Below are 22,338 nucleotides of genomic sequence, written 5' to 3' on the forward strand. Positions count from 1 at the left end.
AGACAGACATCTGCCCGAGTGTCTCCAGGTGCGACCGGAGGCCAGGTGGGCGAGGGCCAGTCAGGAAGAGCCGCAGCAGGGACCACACGCCTTGGGGGCCAAGCACTTACACGCACATCCTCTGAGGACAGCAGGAAGACAGAGGCTCAGAAATCAGAGGGCCTCCCCAAGGCGCACAGTTAGAAAGCAGCAGCATCAGACTTCCCTCAAAGACGCCCCCTTCGACATACTGCTTCTCCAGCGGTAGTCAGAAGACGGGGGAGCAGAAAATGCCGTAAGGGAGGTTCAAACAAGACTTCTGAGTTTGACAGCTGGAAAGGGCACAGCCTCTCTGTTTTGTTCGGGGAGCAGAGACCAGCACTCAGGAAAGGCCTTCCTTCCACAGGGCATTTGGGACTGCCTGGCATGCACAGAAATGGGGTGCCCCCGTGGCACGGGAAGACAGGAGGCCACAACGGCGAAGCAGGAAGGAGGAGAGGAGGGAGGCACAGCCAAGTGTGCCCCCGTGGGGACCACACGGTCTGCCCCACCACCTGTCACAGGCCACAGGACCCCTGGTCCACGGAGCCCACACGCAGCCCAGCAACGTCTCCCCACATCCAGCAGGCCCTAGGGACGCCGTGTCCACTCTAAAAAGCACCTCATGTCCACTGAGGCTTACCAGGCGGCGCGGTCCACCGCGTTTTCTCCCAGTTCCCTGCAGGTTTAGCGTCTGTCCTTTATGTGTGCAAGGAGCCACTCAAAATGTCTGAAGCCACTGGTAAGTTTGCCTGTGATGTTTATACCTCTTAAAGACTAGTATCTGTGTCAAAAGTCACCAATGAACCCAACACATTCTCTTTTAAAACCACAGTGTACAGCTCAACAGAATTTCTCCAACAGAATGACAAGGAAGTGGCAGCCTGCAGCAGAGGCATGAACAGGCTCGTGACTCCTATCTCACAGCTGACAGGACAGCCCGGGCCCATTCTCCCAGCTTTCGGAGACGGCTTCTGCACGGGCCGTCGTGGGCCTGCCCCTCCTCTCTACTACCATTCCGGAGGGCCGTCAGTCAAGGCGGCCAAGAGGTAGCTGATGCTCTCCAGGAGCAGGAGGCTCAGGTGGTGGCCGAGGAGAAAAATGCGGTGTCTCAAAGACACGGGACTTGTGCCTGCTCCCTGCACCCCACCAGTGGACCTGGCTCAGTCCAGCCCCAGGGCTGGCTCTCGGGCTGGCCTCCCACGGTGACTCGCCCCCACATCCTTCTGGTAAATTCCACATCTGCCTGCATGACCTAGAATGGGATTCTGATGTTTTCAACGAAGGACCCAAATGGACCAACTTATCATGCTCCCCAGCTTAAAGAGTAAGCAAATTCTGTTCTAAAAAGCAAAGACTATCTGCTTAGGGCAGAGACTGCCTAAATTTAAGAACTTTTTTTTTTAGTGCCCTAAATTCTGAAGGCAATTCTCAAAATGGCAGCCATGGCGACCTCAAATTCCAGGAAGCACCGCCTCACCCACTCATTACTACGATGGTGGGCCTCTTCTCTGGGATGTCTGGGTACTGGAATACGTGCATCACACATCGGGCATGCACCTGTTGCTACCCATGGACTCAGCCAAGGGACAAGGCCTTTGAGGTCCTTCTGTTGGCAGGCGGTCAGGCTCCATGGAGCTCCCACCACCCAGCAGACCCTGGGTGACCACAGGTCCAGTCCCAATGACCACAGTCCCAGAGCTCTCTGAGCCCACGCTGGGGAAGGAGATCCCACAATCAGACAAAGTGCACAGGCTACTTGCCGGGCAGGGTGTCAGGGGCTTCTGAATGACCTCGGGGGAGCAGTGGCACTTGACCTGAGGGGTGCAGGGATCAGTCGGGTTAGAAGAGCAGCATGCCTGGAGGCAGGACGTGGACCGCCAGGAGTGTGAGGTGGACGAGATGGCCCCCAGGGAACTGCTGAGGGGCAAGATCAGGCAGGCCTGTGGCAAAGGGCCCTGGGTGCTAAACAAAGTAACTCCTTTTTCTTGATTTACCCCATGATTTGTTCTCAGCAGGGTTAGGGGTGAGGTCAAGGAATTTCGACTTCCTTCTGAAAGCCTGCTGAGCCATTAGAGGCTTTTAAGCAGGGCAAGACCTGGCCAGGTTTGTTCTGGAATCCACTTACGGGTGAGCCAGGCTGTCAAACGCGAATTACCACATCAACATCCTCGGACGTCCAAGCACATATGCACGGGCAAGCTGGCACGCACCGAGGGGAGACTTGATGGGAGGGCCTGTGCTTAATCACGAAAATATACACACACATCTATCACACACACGCACACACATCCACGATGCAGGGGAAGTGCACAACCCGTCGGACTGAGCATAAAACATCTCAATAGAACCCTAGGGGTGATCACACCACTAAACCTGGAAAGGCTGTAAGATCATTATTTAGTTGGAAGAGCTGTTCTCTAGAAGGTTGAACATGCGGGGCCGTATGCTACGGGACCTTGCGGCTTTTTCACTAAGAAAGGCCTGACGACTGCCCCCGGACCCCTGGAGGCACGTGTGTGCGGGTGGAGATGGCAAGGCGGGGGCTTATGGGGCAGCACAGTGGTCCCCCCTTGGACGCAATGACGTGAACACGGGGAGGGAGAAAACTGCAGCCCACGCACTCGCAAACTGCATGAGCTCGGTCTGGTGTCGAGAAAATGCTAGTGAAGCCACATCCGAACTGGAAAAGCATCGACAGGCCCAATAATCTGCAAACTAGATTTGAAGAGAAGTGACGAAAGCTGACGTGAACATCCCCGAGCAGGACCAGGAGTGCCCAACTCCACCACCGCTGCCAACAAGCGTTTCACAACTCAGCAGAAGGACCCAGACCAGCCAGGAACCCTCGCTCCTACTAACAGGACAGCACGTTTTTCTCAGAACATCCAAAAGCATTTCCTAACATTTTCACTCACGTATGTTCATTTCCTGGCAAGGGAGGCAAAGGGCAGGCTCTCTGGCTGGCACGGAAGTTTGCAGCTCTCAGGGGACATGGGAGCCGCTGAGCATGACAGGACCTCAGTGAGGCCAGCATAGGTGTCGAGTCCTGCAGTATACGTCTGTCCTGCAGCGTGCACCACGGCATGTCTTACTGGGGGAAAGCAAGGCAGGAACGCAGAAGGACATGCGTGGATTATTTTCTTATTGCTATGTCTAGGAAACCACTTCTCATCCTTGGTATGCTCCCCCCAAAGCTAAAAAAACGGACACCCCCAAACTCCCAACCAAGATAAAAGCTGGCTCTCCAGCATTTTGTTGATGTGGCATCAGGACAGGAAGTGATGTGGACACACCATCATCCCCCCACACACACACTGAACCCCACCATGAGCACTTTCATAAAACTCCGTAGGAGCAAAATCCACGCTTTGAGGAAATTACACAGGGTTTTCTCCCCACCCTGTAAGTAAAGGAACTAAACTCTCCAGAATGTAGAGTTGTCAAAAAGACTTACAAATAAAAGTTTCCAGGTTTACTCTTGGCCAGAGAACAAGTGAGCAATTTCCCTGAGCCAAGCAAAGGTTAATAATCAAAGAGGTTCGTTAAGACTGTCCTGAGCTCAGGCTGCCAGGCAGTTAGTCATAAAAAGCGGGGAGGAATTTGCCTACTCCAGCAGTTGGAGGCGGGATGGGAAAGTCACATCCCCACGGGGAGTCGGTTTCCTAGAAAACTCTGGGGAGAAGAAGCCAAGGGAGGCTCAGGCAGCCCCTTACCTCCCCCTCCCCTGTCAGCCTTCCTCATGGAGAAGTCCTCCATCCCGGTGAGATCCCGGTGAGCACACAGGTACACACACCTGCGGCTGCCACCTGAAAAAGGCATGCGCCGGGTAAGCCTTGGTCAGCACAGGGCTCTGCATGCAGATCAGAAGCTGGGAAGAACCGCAGAGGTGTAGCGGGCCGGGCTGCTGGGCAGCATCCCCCGTCACCACCCACGAGAGGCCAAAGTTGTGACAATTAAAAATTTCCCCAAACACTGCAAAACTGCCCCCTCCCCCCATTAAAAACCACCAATCTGGGCCAAACACTTGGAGTACAGGCAGGGAAACTGAGGCCAGGGGGGTCATGAAGCAATGCAGAGGACGGAGACCTGACCCCTTCTGCCCGCTGCATTTCAATGCCTGCCCCTCGTGCCTGCTGCGGAGGCACCTGAGAGGCAGCTCGTGGACCTTACCCAGACGGTTTTAGTTTTTAATCTCATAACAACACCCAAATGGGTCTGATTTTTACAAACACGGATGCATGTGATCACAGCTCCTCACCCTTGGGCGTCTTCACCTGGTTCCCGCTCCACCTCAACCCCTACCTCGGCCTCCCCGCACACCTCACGGCCCATGAGACACAGACGGCACATCCTCTTTTTTAAAAGATTTTATTTATTTGAGAGAGAGCGCGCGCGCGAGAAAGAGAGAGAGAGAGAGAGAGAGAGCACAAGCGGGGGGAGGGGCAGAGGGAGAAGCCGACTCCCCGCTGAGCAGGGAGCCCGATGCAGGACTCGATCCCAGGACCCTGGGATCATGACTTGAGCCAAAGGCAGACGCTTAACCGACTGAGCCACCCAGGTGCCCCCACGTCCTCTTTCTGAAGGACAAGTGCCACCCCAAGCAGTCACCTCAGGAGCCTGCTGAGCCTGAGCCCGAAGTGGAGACTCTCACACCGCTGACAGGAGCAAAAAATCAAACGACTGATTTGGAAAAGTTGGGCAGTTCTTTAAAAGTGAGATAAATATCCACCACATCTCCCGGGCACTTCACTCCTAGGTATTTGCCAAGAGACACTGAAAGCATGCGGCCATATGAAGAACCATATTTGGATGTTCACAGCGGCTTTATTTGTAAAAAACCAAAGCCGTGAACAAGGCGATCAGTATCCATCAACAGGATAAACTGTGGTAAATCCACATAATAGAATACTAGTCGGCAATGAAAAAGAACACGCTACCGATACACCCGACAAGCTGAACGAACCTCAAAATCACCACAGTGAGTGGATGAAGCTAGACAAAGAAGGGGTCTGTTGCTACACGATTTCATTTCTATTAAATTGAAAACAAAAAATAAATAAATAAATTGAAAACACTAACCCACAGTGACAGAAAGCGCATCAGTGCAAGCAGATGGAGGCAGCAGGAGGGCTGGGTCATGAAGGGGCACAGGGAAATATGTGGGGAGATAGGCATGTTCAATATCTTGATTGTGGTTTTGTGGGTGAGTCTGTCAAAACTCACCAAATTGTAAACTTTCGATATGTGCAGTGTCTCTTACATAAATCTTAACTCTCTGAAACTGATGAGTCAAATGTGTACAGAAAGGGCTCTACTGTAAAGTTCACCAGCAATTTTTTTAAAAGATTTATGAGAAAGTAAGACACAGAGAGAGAGCGCGCACGCACGTGCACAGGGGGAGGGGCAGAGGGAGAGAGAAACAGGAGCAGACTCCCTGCTGAGCACAGAGCCTGGTTCGGGGCTCGATCTCACAACCCTGAGATCATGACCTGAGCCGAAGTCAAGAGTGGGATACTTAACTGACTGAGCCACCCAGGTGCCCCACCAGCAATTTTCACAGTAACTGCCCACAACGCTCCGTCACATGAGGGCAGGGGTCCTGCTAAGCCCGTGAGGACCGTGTGGGTGGGAACTCTCAGGAAGCAGTGCTGCCCAAGTCCCCCCACCGAGACAATGCCAGGGAGGAAAGGGGGGGGCACAGCCTTCCCAATCACCCCTCACTGAGCCTGCAGCCCCAGGCAGGGTGCTGTGGTCAGCTCCCTGCACAGGGCGAGAGTCAGGCCCAGAACAGAGTAAGAATCCAGACCATCACCGAATGCCCATGGGAGGAATGCTGTGGACAGAGCCCTGGACAGGAATCAGAGAACCAACCCCATCCTGGAAAGTCAACCACAGCTCAACCCGGGTGAGTCAGCGCCGTTCTCCAGCCCAGGCCCCAGTGGGAAAGAGGGGTGGTGCCAGCGGACCCATCCGACCCACACCTGTGGTGAAAAGCAAACCCTGTGCCGAGCTTCCCAAATGGAAAACTGGCCACGCTCTCCCATTAACGCAGCACCAGGACAGTGCCCTGGATTCCGCCGGGCCGGCTCAGCCACCTCACTGTGTGTGACCTCGGGCGAATTCCTTTGATTCCCAGGGTGTCAATTTCTCCCTATTATGCTAATTATAGCCCCAAGGAAAAGTAACTTCTGTTTATACGTGTTAAAAATCAACTGCTTGCTAGCATCTCCATGATTAAAATGTCATAGTTCGTGTGGCTTCAGCTTAAGAGCTATACTTCCAACCCCAGGTGCTGCAGATTTTCTGGACGTGGGTGAATTTTTTTTTTTTTTTAATATTTTATTTGAGAAACAGCAAAAGTGAGAGAGATCACAAAGGGAGAGGGAGAAGCAGACTCGCCGCAGAGAGCCTGATGCGGGGCTTGATCCCATGACCCCGAGATCACGACCTGAGCCAAAGGTAGACGCTTCACCGAATGAGCCACCCAGGCGCCCCGGACTTGGGTGAATTTTCAGGGGCACGCCATCTGGAAGTTGTCCCTGTCCCAGACCACGAACCTGTCACTGCAAGCAGCCAGCCTGCCACCGTGTCTCCTCCTCGTGCAACCCAAACCGCCACTCGGCATCCCAGCATCACCACACCTCAGCAACAGAGTCAACGTGATCCAGCAGCTTTTATTTTGTTTATAACTTCAGTGATAAATAAAACACTGGGTGTATGAGCTTCCAATCACAAACTGGAACCTGCAGAAGAGGTGCAGACAAGGGGGGAGGTCCCCAGTGCCTCTGCAGACCTTGGTCTGATCTGAGAGGCTTCGTTTCTGTTTTATTCAAACCTCATGACCGTGACTCGAATGACCGAGTCTGAATGCTAACTCAGCCAGCTCCAGGGTGCAGGGAGATTCAGGGAAGGCTTTAAACTCCAGCTCCTGACCTGTAAAATGAGGATTCTACCATCTCTGTCCTGGGGGGAACCTGATAAAAGGGGCAAAAATGCATGACACACACTCAGTAAACAGCTGGGGCTGTTATGGGTTATACCAGGTGAAGAGAGGGGAAGAAACTGGGAGGGAGGGTGTTCATGAAATGTCTCACAGAAATTTCTGGAATCCGGAGCAGGTGCAGCTGTCAGAGGCGCCTCCAGGCAACGAACGGTGTCATTTACAAGGCAAACCCGGGGCCTGCCCGACTGCTGGAGCAGAGCTGCTCCCCAGGCCCGTGGGGACACCCCGGCACCAGCCTCTTCCCGGAGGCCTGCACAGCGCATAGTGACCTCAGGTAGCTCTTTCTGTCTTCTCTTCCTCAAAACAAGCTCCTAGCTAAGGTCTGGGTGGAGCAGCCTGGGGGGAGGGCGCGGGGGCTCCGGCCAGTGGGCAGCGGCCCTGGGCCCAACACGCAGGGGTGCTCCCAACCAGCCGGACGGATTCCCAGCAGCTGCTCCATCTGGGGCTTTCCAGGTACAGAAGCTCAGCATGGAAAAAGGCCGCAGTGATCGCCAACTAATTCCCCAGAGAAAGAGCAGGAAGGGCTCAGCTAGGCATTGGCCCAGCCCAAGTGACCTGGGAGCCTGGGGCTTTAGAGAGAAAGAATCAGCAAGTGGCTGTTCCAGCTCCAGCTTCCCTCAAGCTCGGGGGGGGGGGGGCTAGAGTCTCGCCTGGGATCACAACGCTCATAGAGAAACCATCAGGAAGACGCACTCTAGTCAACTCCATAAGCAGATGGCTGGGGTCTTGGTCTAACGTGCTGTCCCTTCAGCCCCTCGCCCACCAGCCCTTCCTCCCCATCTCCGCGGAGTGTGCAGGGAGAACGACCAGCACGGTCTTGGGTCAGGGAAAACAGACGTAAGCGCTAGGCTTGCGTTAGTGGCCCCAAGGCTCGGCGGCCCTGCTCCTGTGGACACAGCCTCTGACAGCTCATCAGGAGTGTCCCCAGAGGCATATTTTCAAACCAACAAAGAAACTCGTGGTCAAATAAACTCAGGTTTCTGATTACAAGTCCTGTTTTTATGTCCAGAAAGCCCCAAAAAGACAATATCATAGTCACCGTAGTTTAAGTCATGTTTTTCAAATATTAGAACCCAAGCTCCAAAACCCCCCGGAATCTAACAGGAGTTATGTAACAAGAGCCAAGGTAACAGTAACCATGGAAAATGGATCTTCCAAACACAAGATTCTAGAAAAGTTCTCTGCAATTAGCTCTTACATGGTATCTTCCTACAGAATTCTTAGGCAGGGACTGTCTTCAGAATCAACAGGTGGTTGCAGCAGGGTGAGGAACTGTTCTCCGGCGTGAGAAGGTGTAGACCCCCATGCGGACGGTCCATGCATGTCTCCACCACCCACCCTTCCTGTGAACAAGCCACTGCCAAGGCTGCCGGGCTGCTGTCAGGATAAAACAGGGGATAAACATCCTCATGCATCCACGGACACACACACCAGAGACAGAGGGAGGAGAGGGAAGGATGGATGGGGAGTCCAGCAAGGCAGACAGCCCTGGATCCCTGAGCAGTGGCATTTAAGATAAGGCCTCAGAAACAAGAGGTCTTGCAATACTCGGAGGGTGCCAAGCCGGAAGGAGAATTTGGGATGCCTGTTATGGAACTGACCAGATGAAATGTAGAGGCAAGTCTTCTGGAAATGCCTTCCACCGTGATAACACAGGAACGAGGCTGGAGATCATAAACTGAGCTGGAAGAACCAAAGTACCCCTGTCCCACCGCAGATGACATGTTCAAAAGCTAAGCTTTCCCACACTGTGAGAAAGGAAGGAGTGGGGAGAAAGGGAGGGGCACTTGAGCCACCAACCTTTTCTTCAGAAACTCAACCCCTCGCTGAGTGACAAAGAGGTGACAACCGAGACACATTCTGCCATAAATTCCCCTTAGCTCAAAGCCTGCTCGTGCTGAAGACAGGACTGTGACAAAAGGGAAATTAAAGCCCGAGCTCTGGCTAGAGATTTTGGACACATAGGCCCATTGAAACCGAAATCTGGCATAGAAACAAAGGCAGGACCATGAGCGAGGATGCTGGAAGTCACGGGAATGGGAGAAGAGATTCCGACTGGCCGGCAGAAGCAAGGCCCACCCGGAGATGACTCTGTGTGGTGAAGACTTCGAGAGAGGATCCGGGAAGGAATCTGCTGACTCCGTATCCACCCACCCCAGGCCGCCTGGTCGGAGGGCCAGCTCCGGGCAGGATGTGGAGAGCACTACAGGGGGCAGATGAGGAGGAGGCTGGGGACTCCACCAGCCCACTGTGAGGTCACTGCTGGCTCAAGAACAGCCCAGAAGACATGCCCCATTTGGGCCCAGTCTGGAGAACAGGAATTTGGGGCTAATCAGGTTCTATAATTAACACTGCAATTAACACTGCAGAGACAGGAATCACACTATAATTCAGCTCCCCCATTCAGGGTCAGGATGACTCCAATTCTGGAGGCGGCTCCCTCAAACTCATGAGCCAGGGAGGTGATTGAGAGCTTAATTAGACTTCTAGGATCTGCCTTAAAATCTGCCGTATAAGTCATACGCATCACAGGCGTGTTCATCACACCAGCAGCTTTTAACACGTGCCCATCCCGGTGACAATGACACACCATCACCGGGTCAGACAGTGGCACACCTGCTTCTTACTGTCTCTAAGTCTGGGGACCCGAGTACTGCAGAGCGTTGGGATTATCGTCCACCAGGTTCTTCCGCACGCCCCTGCCCATGCTCAGGTGTTAGAAGGAAGCCTTCAGCAGAGGTACCTGCTTCAGTGCTAGTTCTTCTACGTAGCACATGGGTTACACACACACAATATGTTTCCTTCCCTTTGCTGGATATCGCTCTACTGAGCGGGATTTCACTGAGCTTGTTGGGGGAGGAAACAATTCAACACAAGGCCCTAGGGCAGTCTGGCCTCATCTGACCATCTCCTCCCCACGCGTCCATCCCCACCTCCCCCTCCACCAGACTTGGTCATTTTGGGGAATGAGGAGCAATGGATGGGGCACTAACAGTCACTTCAGAGACAGGAGGAGCCTTGAGATCAAAGTTCAATCCCACAGATGCTAAACTGAAGGCCCAAAGGGACATGTGTGTCCCAAGAATTCCACGCCAAGTCACTGAGGCAGGAGCCTGTCTTGGATCCCCAGGCAAGAGGTGTCTGTCCGCTATAGGCCACAGAGTCACCGCGGCTGTGATCCTCCATGACATCATTCTCCTTCCAGGAAGTGATCACAAGTAACTTATTAAACAAGAAAATGCCTGTCTTCCATATCAACACATTGGCTACTCCTAAAACCAAAGTCCTCTGTGCCACCCCACCCCCAAAACCACTGAGGCCCAAAGAGGGGTTGCCCTCCCAAACACAAACACTGAAATGGGGAATTCAAGCCAGAGTTCAAGTCAGTTTCCTTTTGGGTTCACATCTGAACTGAATCAGCATTAACACAACAAAAAGCTGTCCTTCCAAAGCCCAAATTAAACCAACTCCCGTGCAAAATGAGAGTCCCTCACATTCGACCCACAGTCAGCACCTCGCCCCCCTCCCCCCCGCTGGCACCGCACCTCGAACCTGACACCATAACACCCTGACTGGCACCGTTTCCAGAAATCCTTTGGATTCCAAGCCAAAATTGGACGAGCCTTGGAAAACTGCTATCTAGAGAAAAAGCTAGATAACAATCCTCTGGCTGGACAGGGAGATACACAGCACTAACAAGTTAGAGAAGCAAGGCAAAGGGAACAGAACAGTTCCCTCTAAACATTCTTCCAACTCTTCTGTGTTTGAAAATTTTCATCACAAGATGCTGAGGAAAAGAAAGCCTCCTCAAGTTGCAGTTAATATGCAGATTTCGTCAGTTAGCCACAAAATGCCTTGTTCGTATGAATCCCAGGCCCTAGACTAGTGGCATATTCCCCCTCCCTAAGCAGACCCAGGAGGGGGGTGCCTGAGACCCCGCAGGTGGGTGAGGGCTCCGTCCACTCAGATGAGCAGTTGCCTCTGCTCAACACAAAGCAACCCGATGTTAATACCAACGAGAGGAGGGGTGCCCGATCTCTGCAGACGAGTAAGACTCTACCACTCTATGATTCGTTTATCTCTAAGCAGGCAATCTGAGTGCACAGCAACTTGCATCCCATCAGAAGAAGGTGGAATTCTAGAAGAACACAGGCTCTTATGTCGAACTCTGGAATTCTGAAGCACCTTCAGGAAAAGCCGCCCACCTAGCACCTCCAGGCATCCCTCGGCGTCCAGGCGGGGCCTCGGGGCCTCGGGGCCTCGGGGCCTCGGGGCCTTGGAGAGAGAAGCACAAACCACACCACCTGCCCATGATTTTAGCTCCACTCAAGATTCTCCTGGCCAGCTGGGAATTTAGGGAAAGAGCATAGGGTTTGGGGACTCTGAAGCAGGGGAAGAAAAAAAAAAAAAGCCTGTAGATTTAGACTGTGGACAAAAAGAGATAAGTAACTTTATTCCCCAGCATGAAATGACCAGAAAGGCAAACAGATTGAGAAACCTGAATAAAACTGAAATTTTCTAAATGAAAAAACGGAAGCTGACTTTTTTGCATGAAAATGGTGAGATTTCTTTGGGCAAAAATGAGAGTTTTCCAAGGCGTCCTGATAGAAGATGACAGGGTGCCATGTCAACAACAGCCCCCCCCCATGTCATTAGCTTCCCGCCTTCTGGGGCTCAAACAAGGCATCCTCCAGGAGCCTCCAGGCCTCTTCACAGCACCCTCACTACCTCCCTGGCCCACTACACACCTGGCCCAAAGCACACACCTGTCCTGTTTACACATGGCAAATGGCCCATTCACCTCTGTACTCCTGGCACCTGGCTCTACGAATCTGTAGATTCAAGCCATTGGGTGGAAATTATACACACCTAACAGATACAGCCACAGGCTTAGGTAGAGATACGGATATAAAGAATAAATTCAGATGTAGCTATAGATGGACACATCAATCAAGCATCATAGAGTATGCACTCTACACTGCTCTGAAAAAGGCACAGTTGGCCAGGAGACTCCCTGGTTAGCCAAGCAGGACCTCAGGGGCCACCACAGACCAGGGTCTGTGAGCAACAGCTCAACCACGTAAGCTCCCCTGTGGACAGAGATGCACACCAGCCATACTCCCGAGAGACTCATGCCTGGACACCGCAGACACCCACTGAAAGTCTGCAGGGGAGGAAGAGGCCACAATATGTTCCAGATGCCTGCCTCTGGGCCTGTTCCACAGACATATGCAAACCAACCCCACAGGGACGGGACCCTCTTCCACAAATCCCAGGGAACTGTCATGCATGGCCAAGCAACCCCCCCCGCCCCGCCCCGCCCCACCTCAGGACATCTGTAGATGGAATCCCTTCAACAAGGCCCCACTCTTGTGTTCCCAGGATCAAACCTCAGTCTCTCAACCCCCTCCATCCAACCTAAGTCTCCCAGGCCACTGCAGGCCTGCACCTCCCTGACCATCCCTTGGGGCCTGTCTCTGTGCTCCCACCTTCCCCCATAACAGCCTGGATGTGGTTCCCAGTTGTGAGCCCTCCTTGCCCGTCCCCGCTATTGCAGCCACCAACACTCCCTCTAGCTCGCAGGGCCACAGCTGAGCATCACGGTGCTCCCCTCCCCAAACAGAAATCCATACTCAATAGTCTCCCACTCCCCAATAAAGGTGCTCCCGACCTGCTCTCTGGGGCCTGCAAGGCTCTTCTCCATCATCCAGGACTCCTTGGTTCTCTGTAGGCTGAGGATTCAGTTCAGGGGTGTCAGTCCCGTTACCCACCAGCCGGAAAGCCCTCTCCACTGCCTGATTCCTACCGAGCTTCCAAGTGGGGTTAATCCCACTCCCTGCAAAGCAGCCCTCGCTCTCCCACATGGCCTCGAACTCCTGCGGCGGGTTATCTCAGTTTGTATTCCTGTGGCCTCCTGAGCTAGATCTGAAGTGTGCTGGGAGAAGGATTCAGGTCCCACACATCTGCCTACCCTCCCCCACCCCAGGTTTAAAAACTGCCCTTCGCCCCCATTGTAGGTGCTCAATAAAATCTTGCCTATTGATTCTCACACTAGCCACTTCCCATGCTAAGCAGGGAAGATAAGCACAGCCCTCCTACCCCCATCCCTCAAAATAAACATTTGCTTGTGTGAAGCCACTGGAGAAGATCTCACGCACGCACACACCCATCCTTACGATCTCCCAGGTTTGGCCTCAGTCAGGGTGGCCTTTGTGGAGGAGGATGGGCAGCTCCAGGACACAAGAGAAGGAACCAAGAGAATAACCCCTTGAGAGTAACAGAGTTGGCAACACTTAGCTTTTTTTTCTTTCCTGTCCTGCACATAATTGCTACAAACAGAAACTGAGAAGTGCTAATATGTAACTATAAGACCACAGAACAGCTTAGGCCCAGAGTGGAAAATGGGTTTCCTTTCAAATGCCAACACAGATCCAAAGGTTATCTAACACCCAGGATGGGGGTGGTGAGATGGATTCTGGACCGGGCTGGGATCCTCTGGAAAGAGTACCCCAACTGATTACTGATTTGCCAAGAGCCAGGAAGAGCCCAAAGGGGCCCGTTCCAGCCTCAGGGGAACTGTGCTATCCACGTTTTAAAGAGAAGTACTTCCCGGTGAAGGATTTCACTCACACAGCTCCCTTTTCAGAGCTGTAATTATTCAAGTAACAAGGATTTAACAGTCCACCGAAAAATCCTTAAGTCTAAGACAGTGCCAGAAATTAGCCACTTAAATATTTATGAACAAACAATGCAGAGAATTAAAATCAAAGGAGGAAGGCAGTCCCTAAGCCACATGAACTGAACCTTGAACAGCAATGAAAGGTCTCTCCAGATAGGGGCTGCCCACCCACCAGATAGACTGGTTTCATGATTGGTTGTGTCCACACAGGTAACACCGCACAGCTCTCCACGCCCAGGCACCTGACAGGAACCAAAAGACAGGTATGAGAATGTGCTCAGCAGCGCTGTTCGTAGCGCTGGAAACCACGCAAACACCCATCAATGGTAGAACACACAAATAAACAGAGGCAACATCCTCTAACTACACACAACCCAGACCCCACACAGGTCCTGGCTGTGCCAATCACCTCGTTTCTTAATCTGAATGCTGGTTGACCCTAAAATTGAAACAATGCTCTTGTTTGTCTGAAATCAGGTTCACCAGCCCGCACTACCAGCAGCCGTGTTAGAACAGAGAGGGGATCGCGGCTCACAGCAGCACCCCAGATCCTTAAAAACAACCACAAAGGGTGGGTAGGCAGGCTTCAGGAAAGTGCCCTCCCTGGAAAATATGCCAACTCTCCCCTCACAGAAAATGACAATTGGAAACACAAACAGCTGAATCTCAGGGCCATCAGCTCTCTCCAAATCAATTTTCATTACCGAAACCAGCAAGTGATTAGCTCACCTGCAATACCAAATCTTGCTGAAGGCCACCACCCGCCCTCATGCAGAGAGCACGCTTCTGGCCTCGTACTTAAGAAGTAAAAACTCTGCCAGGAACCTAAGGTGGGTCTTGTTTTGTCGAAGGCGTTGATTAAAAAAAAAAATTCTAATTTCTTCTTTTCCTCGATACTGTTGTCCCCTGTCAACCAAAACTCTTCGAACTTAAACTAAACTGACTTCCTAAAGACGCTCATCTCCCTTGAAGACTATTATCTGGGAACATGGTAACCGTAGCTTCGGTGAGCCTGTGTCCTAAGCTGGAAATCAACATGGTTCTGTTTGCGAGAGCCTGTTGAATGTTGACATTTCGAAGACCAAACATAAATCGTTTGTGAACATGGCCGGTAATTATTTGAATTCTTCTCCCAGAACCACGAAAAGTGTTTCCCACCCTTAAAAAATAAAAAATAAAAAGCTGCTTCTAAGCCACGATGCTAATGACAAGCAGACGGCATGAGCAGCTTTAAAGAGGAGACAGTTGCTTGTGTAGAAACACTGTACAAATACTCCAACACTGCAGCCCAAAAAAAGACAATCCCCACCAAACAGCGGGAGAAGTGTGAAATTTGCAAATGAGGCCCTGGTTAAACAAAAACACCAATCTGTTCCCAGGCAGCTCAGGGTGGCCACCTGTTCCCGGCCGGTGGCAAGTTCTGATTACCAGTGGAAGAAACAATATCTGAGGGATGACAGCCCCCTCCTGGGCCCCGGTCCCCACCCTCCAGCTTATATTTAGCCTGCCCTTTATGGAAAATGTTCCGGCCTCACACACAGATAAAACTATTTGGCTGGTTACTCAAAGGGTCCATTAACAACCTCTTCTGGCGGGGGTGGTACTGCTCTCCTTCCCTCACAACCCCCAGAGGCAACCAAGACACCCCCTTTCAGGCCTTGGGCAGTTGTGAGCAGGAGCACAGGGAGGTTGGATGGATTGGACCCAAACTACCCTGCCCCTGGATGGGTCATCACTGCATCTTGAGAAAGTAACTCCACTCACAGCCCTGCATGCGGGCTTCCCACACCATAAGGCAAGAACCCAAAATCCCTCTTAGCCCCTCAGAAGCACAGAACTCCTGGAAGAAGGGGGCCCACGGCGGCACATACAAAGCCTTGCCCTCATCCCCTGAACAGAAATAACAGATGCTGCAGAGACTGCAGATTAACATCTGTAGAGTGCATTCTGCTCCTCAGAGAGAGGTACTTAACAAAGGGAAGGAATTATGTAGTTAAGCACCAGATCAGAACCCCGAACCCTGGATTTTAAAAATAACTAAGTCTGATCCGCTTTGCCAAACTCAATCACTTAAGCAAAGGACTCAAAGGATCTGCAGTGTTGAGAAGAGGGGGTGCGGGGGCGCACAGGTTTTTTGAATGTTAAGAAACATGAGACAAGACCAAATCAGTAGTTAAAACAAGCCAGAGCGAGACTCACAAACTATAAACACCTGCAGGGTACACAGGAAAAAAAGAAGGATGCAAACTAAGGGATTTTAGTCTTAACCAAATAAAAAGTCTGGTTTGGACCAAAAAAAAAAAAAAAAAACCAAACACAGAGGTGGTAGTAGGGCCACAGGTTTTGTTGTGAAGGTTCCTGCGGCTGCTCGAGCTGCTTCTCCCTTCTGAGTCACTTACTTCAGGCTCCCTGTCAGCCTCCCAGGCTGCGAATAACACAGTTCACCTCCTTCACTGAAATGCTTTTTTAGCTCCACGCCAGTGATAACAAAACATTATCATCTGACAAATGATCATATCAAGTGAATATTGAAGAACCCCTTCTAAAGACACAGGAGACTCCATGAAATATCAACAATCTCCAAAAGACTGGAAGCAAAGTGCACAGAACAACAGACTGGGACTTAAAGCTGGTCCTAACTCCCTACAGGATCCCCTTGATCATGTCCACCCCTCATCTGACCACTTCCCTCATGGGGCACTCGGCATTGTGGACGTAAAGTGAACACAGATGTGAACCCATTCGAACCTGGATTTAAATCCCTCCTCCACGATGTTTAAGCTGTGTGGCCCGAAGCAACTCCCCGGCCGCCAGCCCTTACCTGTCACCAGCGTGGAAGAATGTGAGCCCGAGAGTGGGCCCAAAGATGCCCTTCCCGATGGAGCTCCTCCACCCACAGCAACCCTTCTCAAAGTGCGGTCCCTGGACCAGCAGCATTGGCAGCCTCTGGAAACTCGTTCAAAAAGCACATTCTTGGGCCCCACTCCAGACCTAAAGAACTAGAAACTCGGGGACTGGGGACCAGCAGTCTGCTTTCCTCCATGTAATCTGATTGCACGTTAACTCTGAGAACCACAGATCTCAATGCTACATTGAAGATACATCACGTCAGTCACCTACATCGGAAATTCACTCTCACCGGTCACAAAGAAACGCCCTCATTTTGCAGACAGCCTGGCTGCAAAAGGTTCTAGGATTCAGCAAGCAGATCCTCCTCCCCTTCCCCTACACAAGCTAAAGAAATTTCATTTCCACCCCAAACATCACATGGTGTTTAGTATCCACCCAAGCTAAAACCCATCAGATCCAAAAGGTGCCCAGCCCTAACATCTGTACTCTTGTGACAAGTTTCAAAACGCCCTCAACTTCTGCCAGAGGATAAACACTATTCATATTACCAATGAGGAGCAAGAAGACTCAAACTCTAGAGAAAATGTTAGCCCCTCTGTCAAGTGAGCCAGTCAACAAACAATTCCTGGGCATCCTCCAAGGGCCAGACGTAACACACTGAGTCCCTGAGGACATAAAAAATGAACAGGACCTTATTTCTGCCCTCAGAAAGCTCTCAGTCCTTCAGGCTAGAGATGAGCTGAAGGACACAGAGCAGGCAGGCCATAATTCTGCCTGGGAGAGGTAGGGGAAGACACCGCCATCAGCCAGGCCAGATGGGACATCTAGATTGTGGGGGAGCTAGAGGCTGGGAAAGTATGAAATTTAACCTGGAAGCAAGGAACAGTCAACTGAGAATTATTTTTAAGGAAGAAACTGCAACATTCATATCAATAACTAAAAGGCCCCATACCTGCACCCTTTGACTAAACCTTAAATATTAGGAATTCAGTTGCTAATGGCAAAGAAAAATTATGCTCCTCCATGGCAGGAAGAAGGTATTTGTTCCCTAGACAGGTACACATGCAACAACCAGATTCAATAATTTTCTGTATGAAAACCAACTCTTAGAAGTTCTGCCATGGTAAGCAACTTCAGAGAGAACATAATACTCCCAGTTACCTGCATCATTCTCAAACCTTTCTCATCTTGGGTAAAGGCAACCCATGCTTGGGGTGGTGGCACATAAGGCCTGTGGAAACCATGAATAACCAGGAGCTCCACTCTGTCTCATAAGGAGCTACAGAGCCAGCACTGAGGTCAGGCCAACCCAGGTCAACTCTCTTGGGCAAGTCTCCTACACTTTCGGGACCTCAGAGGTGACATCTATGTCATGGGATCACTGCAGGATGAATTGAGACAATGCAGGGCAAGCACTTAGCACTCTGCTGTACACAGATGCTCAACAATTCAGCTGGATCATGGGATCAGGTGGCCCCTTACCCCACCTTCCCAGGTCCCCCACTGCAGGGGCTCAGCCCTAGAATCCCCTGTCAAAGTGCCCTTTCCAGAGGCGCCAAGCAGACCCTTCCGGCTAAGGAAAGGGCTCTCATGCCTCTCCAGAGAAAGCCACACAAACCACCAGTGGGGCCAGTGGGGAGCCTGGTTCCCCTAATCTGCCACCTGGTGAGGGTGGAGGCAATGAAAGCTGGCTGGGGGCTCAACCACTGCCCCAGCGAATGAACCCACTGCCCTGTTATTCCCACCACCGGTTCTGCTGCCAGCAAGCTGAATTACAATGTGCAATTTGCAAACAGAGGCATTATCCCTAAGAGAAAAACAAGCTTTATTTAACAAGAAAGGCAGCTGACTCATTTACCTCAGACCCATCAACCCCAGACAGACTTTTTAAAAGAGAACCAAAGAGGGAAACCCAGACAAGTTGTCCACACTGGAAGCAGCGGATCCCAGACTTGTGTCTGGGTATGGAGAACATCCATGCTACACAGCTACGTTTCAGAGCATGCCACACCCCTGTGGGACACCCCAGAAATCTAACCAGGTAAATCTGAAAACCACCAGCAACGCTTCCTTAAAATCCAGAGACTTGGGAGAAAAAATAAATCTCTCAAAGTCTGAAATAAAAATTTGGGGGCGCCTGGGTGGCTCAGTCGGTTAAGCGGCTGCCTTCGGCTCAGGTCATGATCCTGGAGTCCTGGGATCGAGCCCCGCATCGGGCTCCCTGCTCGGCGGAGAGCCTGCTTCTCCCTCTCCCTCTGTCTGCCGCTCTGCCTACTTGTGCTCTCTCTCTCTCTGTTAAATAAATAAAAATCTTAAAAAAAAAAAAATTTTTTTGAAAAAAATACTTTTTATAAGTTAATATTTTAAAACAAAAAGAAAATCACATTTCCCAGGCCTGCAAACAGGGTCCACAGACCCATTCTTATTTGGGAATCTTGGTGAACTCTTTCAAACTCTTTTCACAGTTCAGCCCATCACTAAGAGATTTTCCAATCCAGACCCACTTAGAATCACTCTGAAATGAGCTTTGAAAGGATGTAAGCCAAACATCCTTTGACAAGGCCACTCCTCATGCCAACAGTAAAAATTCTTGAAAACACCAAAAAAATAGGAAAATTTTAAATAAATTATAGAACAGCCAAGTGCTGGGTTATTATGCCAACATAAGAAATTGTATCTCCAAAATTTTTTGTAACATTGAAAAGTGCTGACAATATGCTAATCAAGAAACTTTGTAAATAGGAATTCAACTTTGTATATGTACCCACAGAAGCAAGGGGAGGCCTAGCTGGATAGCCTCTGAAATGCAAACTGTTCTCTGTTTGGTGGGACAAATGATTTTTAAACTATCTGCTATGATGTGCACAGGCTTTCCTGATTGGAAATGGTTCTATTTTAAAATTCAGACTTGTATTTGGCTGCTGTGTCATCCTGACCTGCAAGGTGCTCGGGCGGGGCAGACCTGTGTATGTCTGAGTTACTATAATGCTCCAGGCACATGCTCACTTACAGCTCCGAACAACGTCTGCAGTCTCTGTACCCCACGGCCACGCTGTTGGTTTCCATATGAGTGAATAACCCACATGCTGCACAGTTACACAAAATTGTTTCTGCACAGTGTTCTTTTCATAGCAAAAATGTCACCCTGACACAATTGAGCAATCCTCTCAATTTCCAAAACATCAACAGTATAGACATAAATCCCAGCCAATATCTTAAAGTTGGCACAGAGGGAGAAGACATTTCATTATCACAAATGAACTTACCTTTCGTTAGGAGGGGCAGTGTAAGGTGCTTTGGGAGGTACAGACCGAGGCTTTCCATTCAAACAATCCTCTGGTTCAGACCAGACTTTGCATGACCTCAGTCAAATGTTCAGGAGGTCATTATCCCTCCCTGAACTGCCATCCTTTACAAAAGGAAGATAATGAAGCTGGCCCACATTCTCACGGGGCTGGTACAGCCACACAATGACATGATGAACACAAGAGTATTTCTGCTAAAGTTCTATACAAATGAAAGGTGGTATCATTGCCACAGTAGAGCAAAGAACAGAAACGTATCTGAATGGTTCATTAACAGCCAAACACAACATAGACATTCCTTTTTCTAACAGAAAAATAATAGCATCATCAAAGCCCTAAATAGGATTCATTCACTGATTCTGAGTCTTATTAAAAATGACAAGGATTCCAGCCAAGAAAGGGCTTAACTTGTCACATGGTAAAGGCAGACATCAAGCTACCAAAAACCATCATCTAGGAACCACATAATATTTTTTTTTAAGAGAGGAAAAAAAGAAAAAAAAAAAATGTAACCACATCCTCTTGCTAGAAAGTCAGATTGCTTTGCTGGAAGTGCTCGAGACCCCAGAGCTGGGCTTCCCGAATGAGAAATGAAAACGAGGCGTCATGAATCACACTCAGCTAGAGGTGCTCTTGGCGAGGTGCATTCAATACTTGCCACTAGCTTTCAAAGTGTTTCATCAGACTTCTGTGGATACAGCCAGAGAACAGCAAAGAGACAAGGGAAACAGGCACAGTGCCCCTTTCACGTTGACCACAACAAAGCCAGCGCTCAGGCTCTGGAGGAACCTTCATGCAACATCACCCAGCCATCAGCAGATGCGCGCAGGTCCCATGGCCTCCCACAAGTCCTGTCGGAGGTACATGGGGACTCTAGCTCTCAAGGAATCTGGAAGCATCTTAAATTGCCAACAAGGTGGCCAGGTGCTCTGACAGCCAGGTCCCACACAGGCGGAGCACTGCTCAGACCCTCCCAGGGAATCAGCAAGTCCCCTATGGATGCAGGAGGCCAATCGGCAGCCTGGCCGGGACGTGGTTCAAGTCCATGGGACTGCCAAATGCCAAGAGGATCAGCACCACACATCCACCTTCCCCATCTAACTGGCCAAGTGTCAAACCAAGACGCTTTGGGGTTAGTAGTTCAGACTGCGTGGTGCCAAAGCAAAGCCTTCCCGTGGCCGATGCCGTCACAGATGGAGGGGAGCTGGGTGACTGCCTGCACCCAGGCTTTTGGACAAACTCCTGCCAGGCCGTGGAACATTCTCAGTGTTCCTCAACAGCGGCCCCAGTGGCCTTTGGTTAGGACAGTCTGTACCATGGCCCACCCTGCAGGCCTTGTACCACCTCTGGCAACAGAGAGGAAAAACTGCTGATCTGAGTGTGGCAGGGGTAGAACTCCACACTCCACACTGACATCCCCCCTTGTCCCCCAGATCTTGGTGGGGCCAAAGGGACAGACCAAGGAGACAATCCAGAAACCCACTAGCAGAGAAATAAGAGCCGCTCATAATCCCAAGAGACCACAGGCCCGAGAGAGGCGGAACTCTGCAGCACCTCTCCTGCAGGCTCACAGCCTCGCTGGACAAGCTGAAAGGGGAGGTGGCCTCTCGGCCTGTGAAAGTGAGACCCTGAGGCTGAGGAATCCCCTGTCCTCCTGGCTCTGCTTCTAATTTGGCCCAAGGCTTTTGGTAGAAAACACCCTACGGAGACTACTAGCCTATGCACAGAGGCAGGTGGACAGGCACGAGGACACGACACAGCCTGCAGCCCGGGCTGGCTGTCTGCATGGGCTCAATGAAGCTGCCTCCCCCGGGCCCCCTGAATTGGGCAAAGACACGAAGGGGGCGGCCCTGCCCCGCCTAAACACGCTGGCCTGAGCCCCCAGCCCAGCAGCCGCACTTCCCAAAACGTCTGTCAACACCTAGCAAGACGACCGGCCTGGTAACTTGTCACGGGTCCGGCGGCACCACCCCCTCCAGCTGCCCCCGGGCATCGGCTGGGCCGGGTCACTAGGACGGCCCGGAACGCGCGGCAGCATCGAGCCACCTTCACACAGGAGAGACTCTACTGCCCATCTTGCCCCGCAGAGCCTGCGGCACCCTCGGCCTCCCCCTCCGCCGTCGCCCGGCCCTGCAGGACACGAAGCACCGCCAAGCTCCCTCCGCGGGCAGCCGCGTGCCACGGCCCGGCGCGTGTGTACACACGCACGCACACGCGCGCCCGCTCCCCCGCGCCTTCCAGAAGCCCCGCGGCGGCCCGGCCCTCACCTTCGATGGCGATGACGTGCTCCCGGATCTGGTTCTGCAGCACCGGCTCCTCCACGCGCTCCAGCAGCTCGTAGATGGAGTAGATGTTGGGGTGGACCGACTCGAAGCGCTGGATCTCGGCCCGGATGGCAGCCGAGTTGGCCAGCTGCTGCTGGTAGTTCATGGTGCAGGCGCCCCGCCCGGAGCAGCGCGCCCCCCGCCGCCGCCGCCGCC

At 51.6% G+C, this 22,338-nt stretch overlaps 1 protein-coding gene across 5 annotated transcripts in view; it reads right to left on the reverse strand.

The window, feature by feature from the left end:
• Positions 1–22,330, reverse strand: part of AGAP1 (ArfGAP with GTPase domain, ankyrin repeat and PH domain 1) — a 524,731-nt gene extending 502,401 nt beyond the window's left edge. For all 5 annotated transcript variants that reach the window (XM_035006807.1, XM_035006806.1, XM_035006805.1 and 2 more), the window contains exon 1: positions 22,126–22,330. In XM_035006807.1, the coding sequence (XP_034862698.1) occupies positions 22,126–22,288 (163 nt within the window). In that variant the 5' untranslated portion in view covers positions 22,289–22,330. The remainder of the gene's footprint in view (positions 1–22,125) is intronic.
• Positions 22,331–22,338: the final 8 nt, after the last annotated feature.

Source organism: Mirounga leonina, unplaced genomic scaffold, assembly GCF_011800145.1.
Source record: "Mirounga leonina isolate KUSES-001 unplaced genomic scaffold, KU_Mleo_1.0 Mir_151, whole genome shotgun sequence".
Classification (NCBI taxonomy): Eukaryota; Metazoa; Chordata; class Mammalia; order Carnivora; family Phocidae; genus Mirounga; species Mirounga leonina.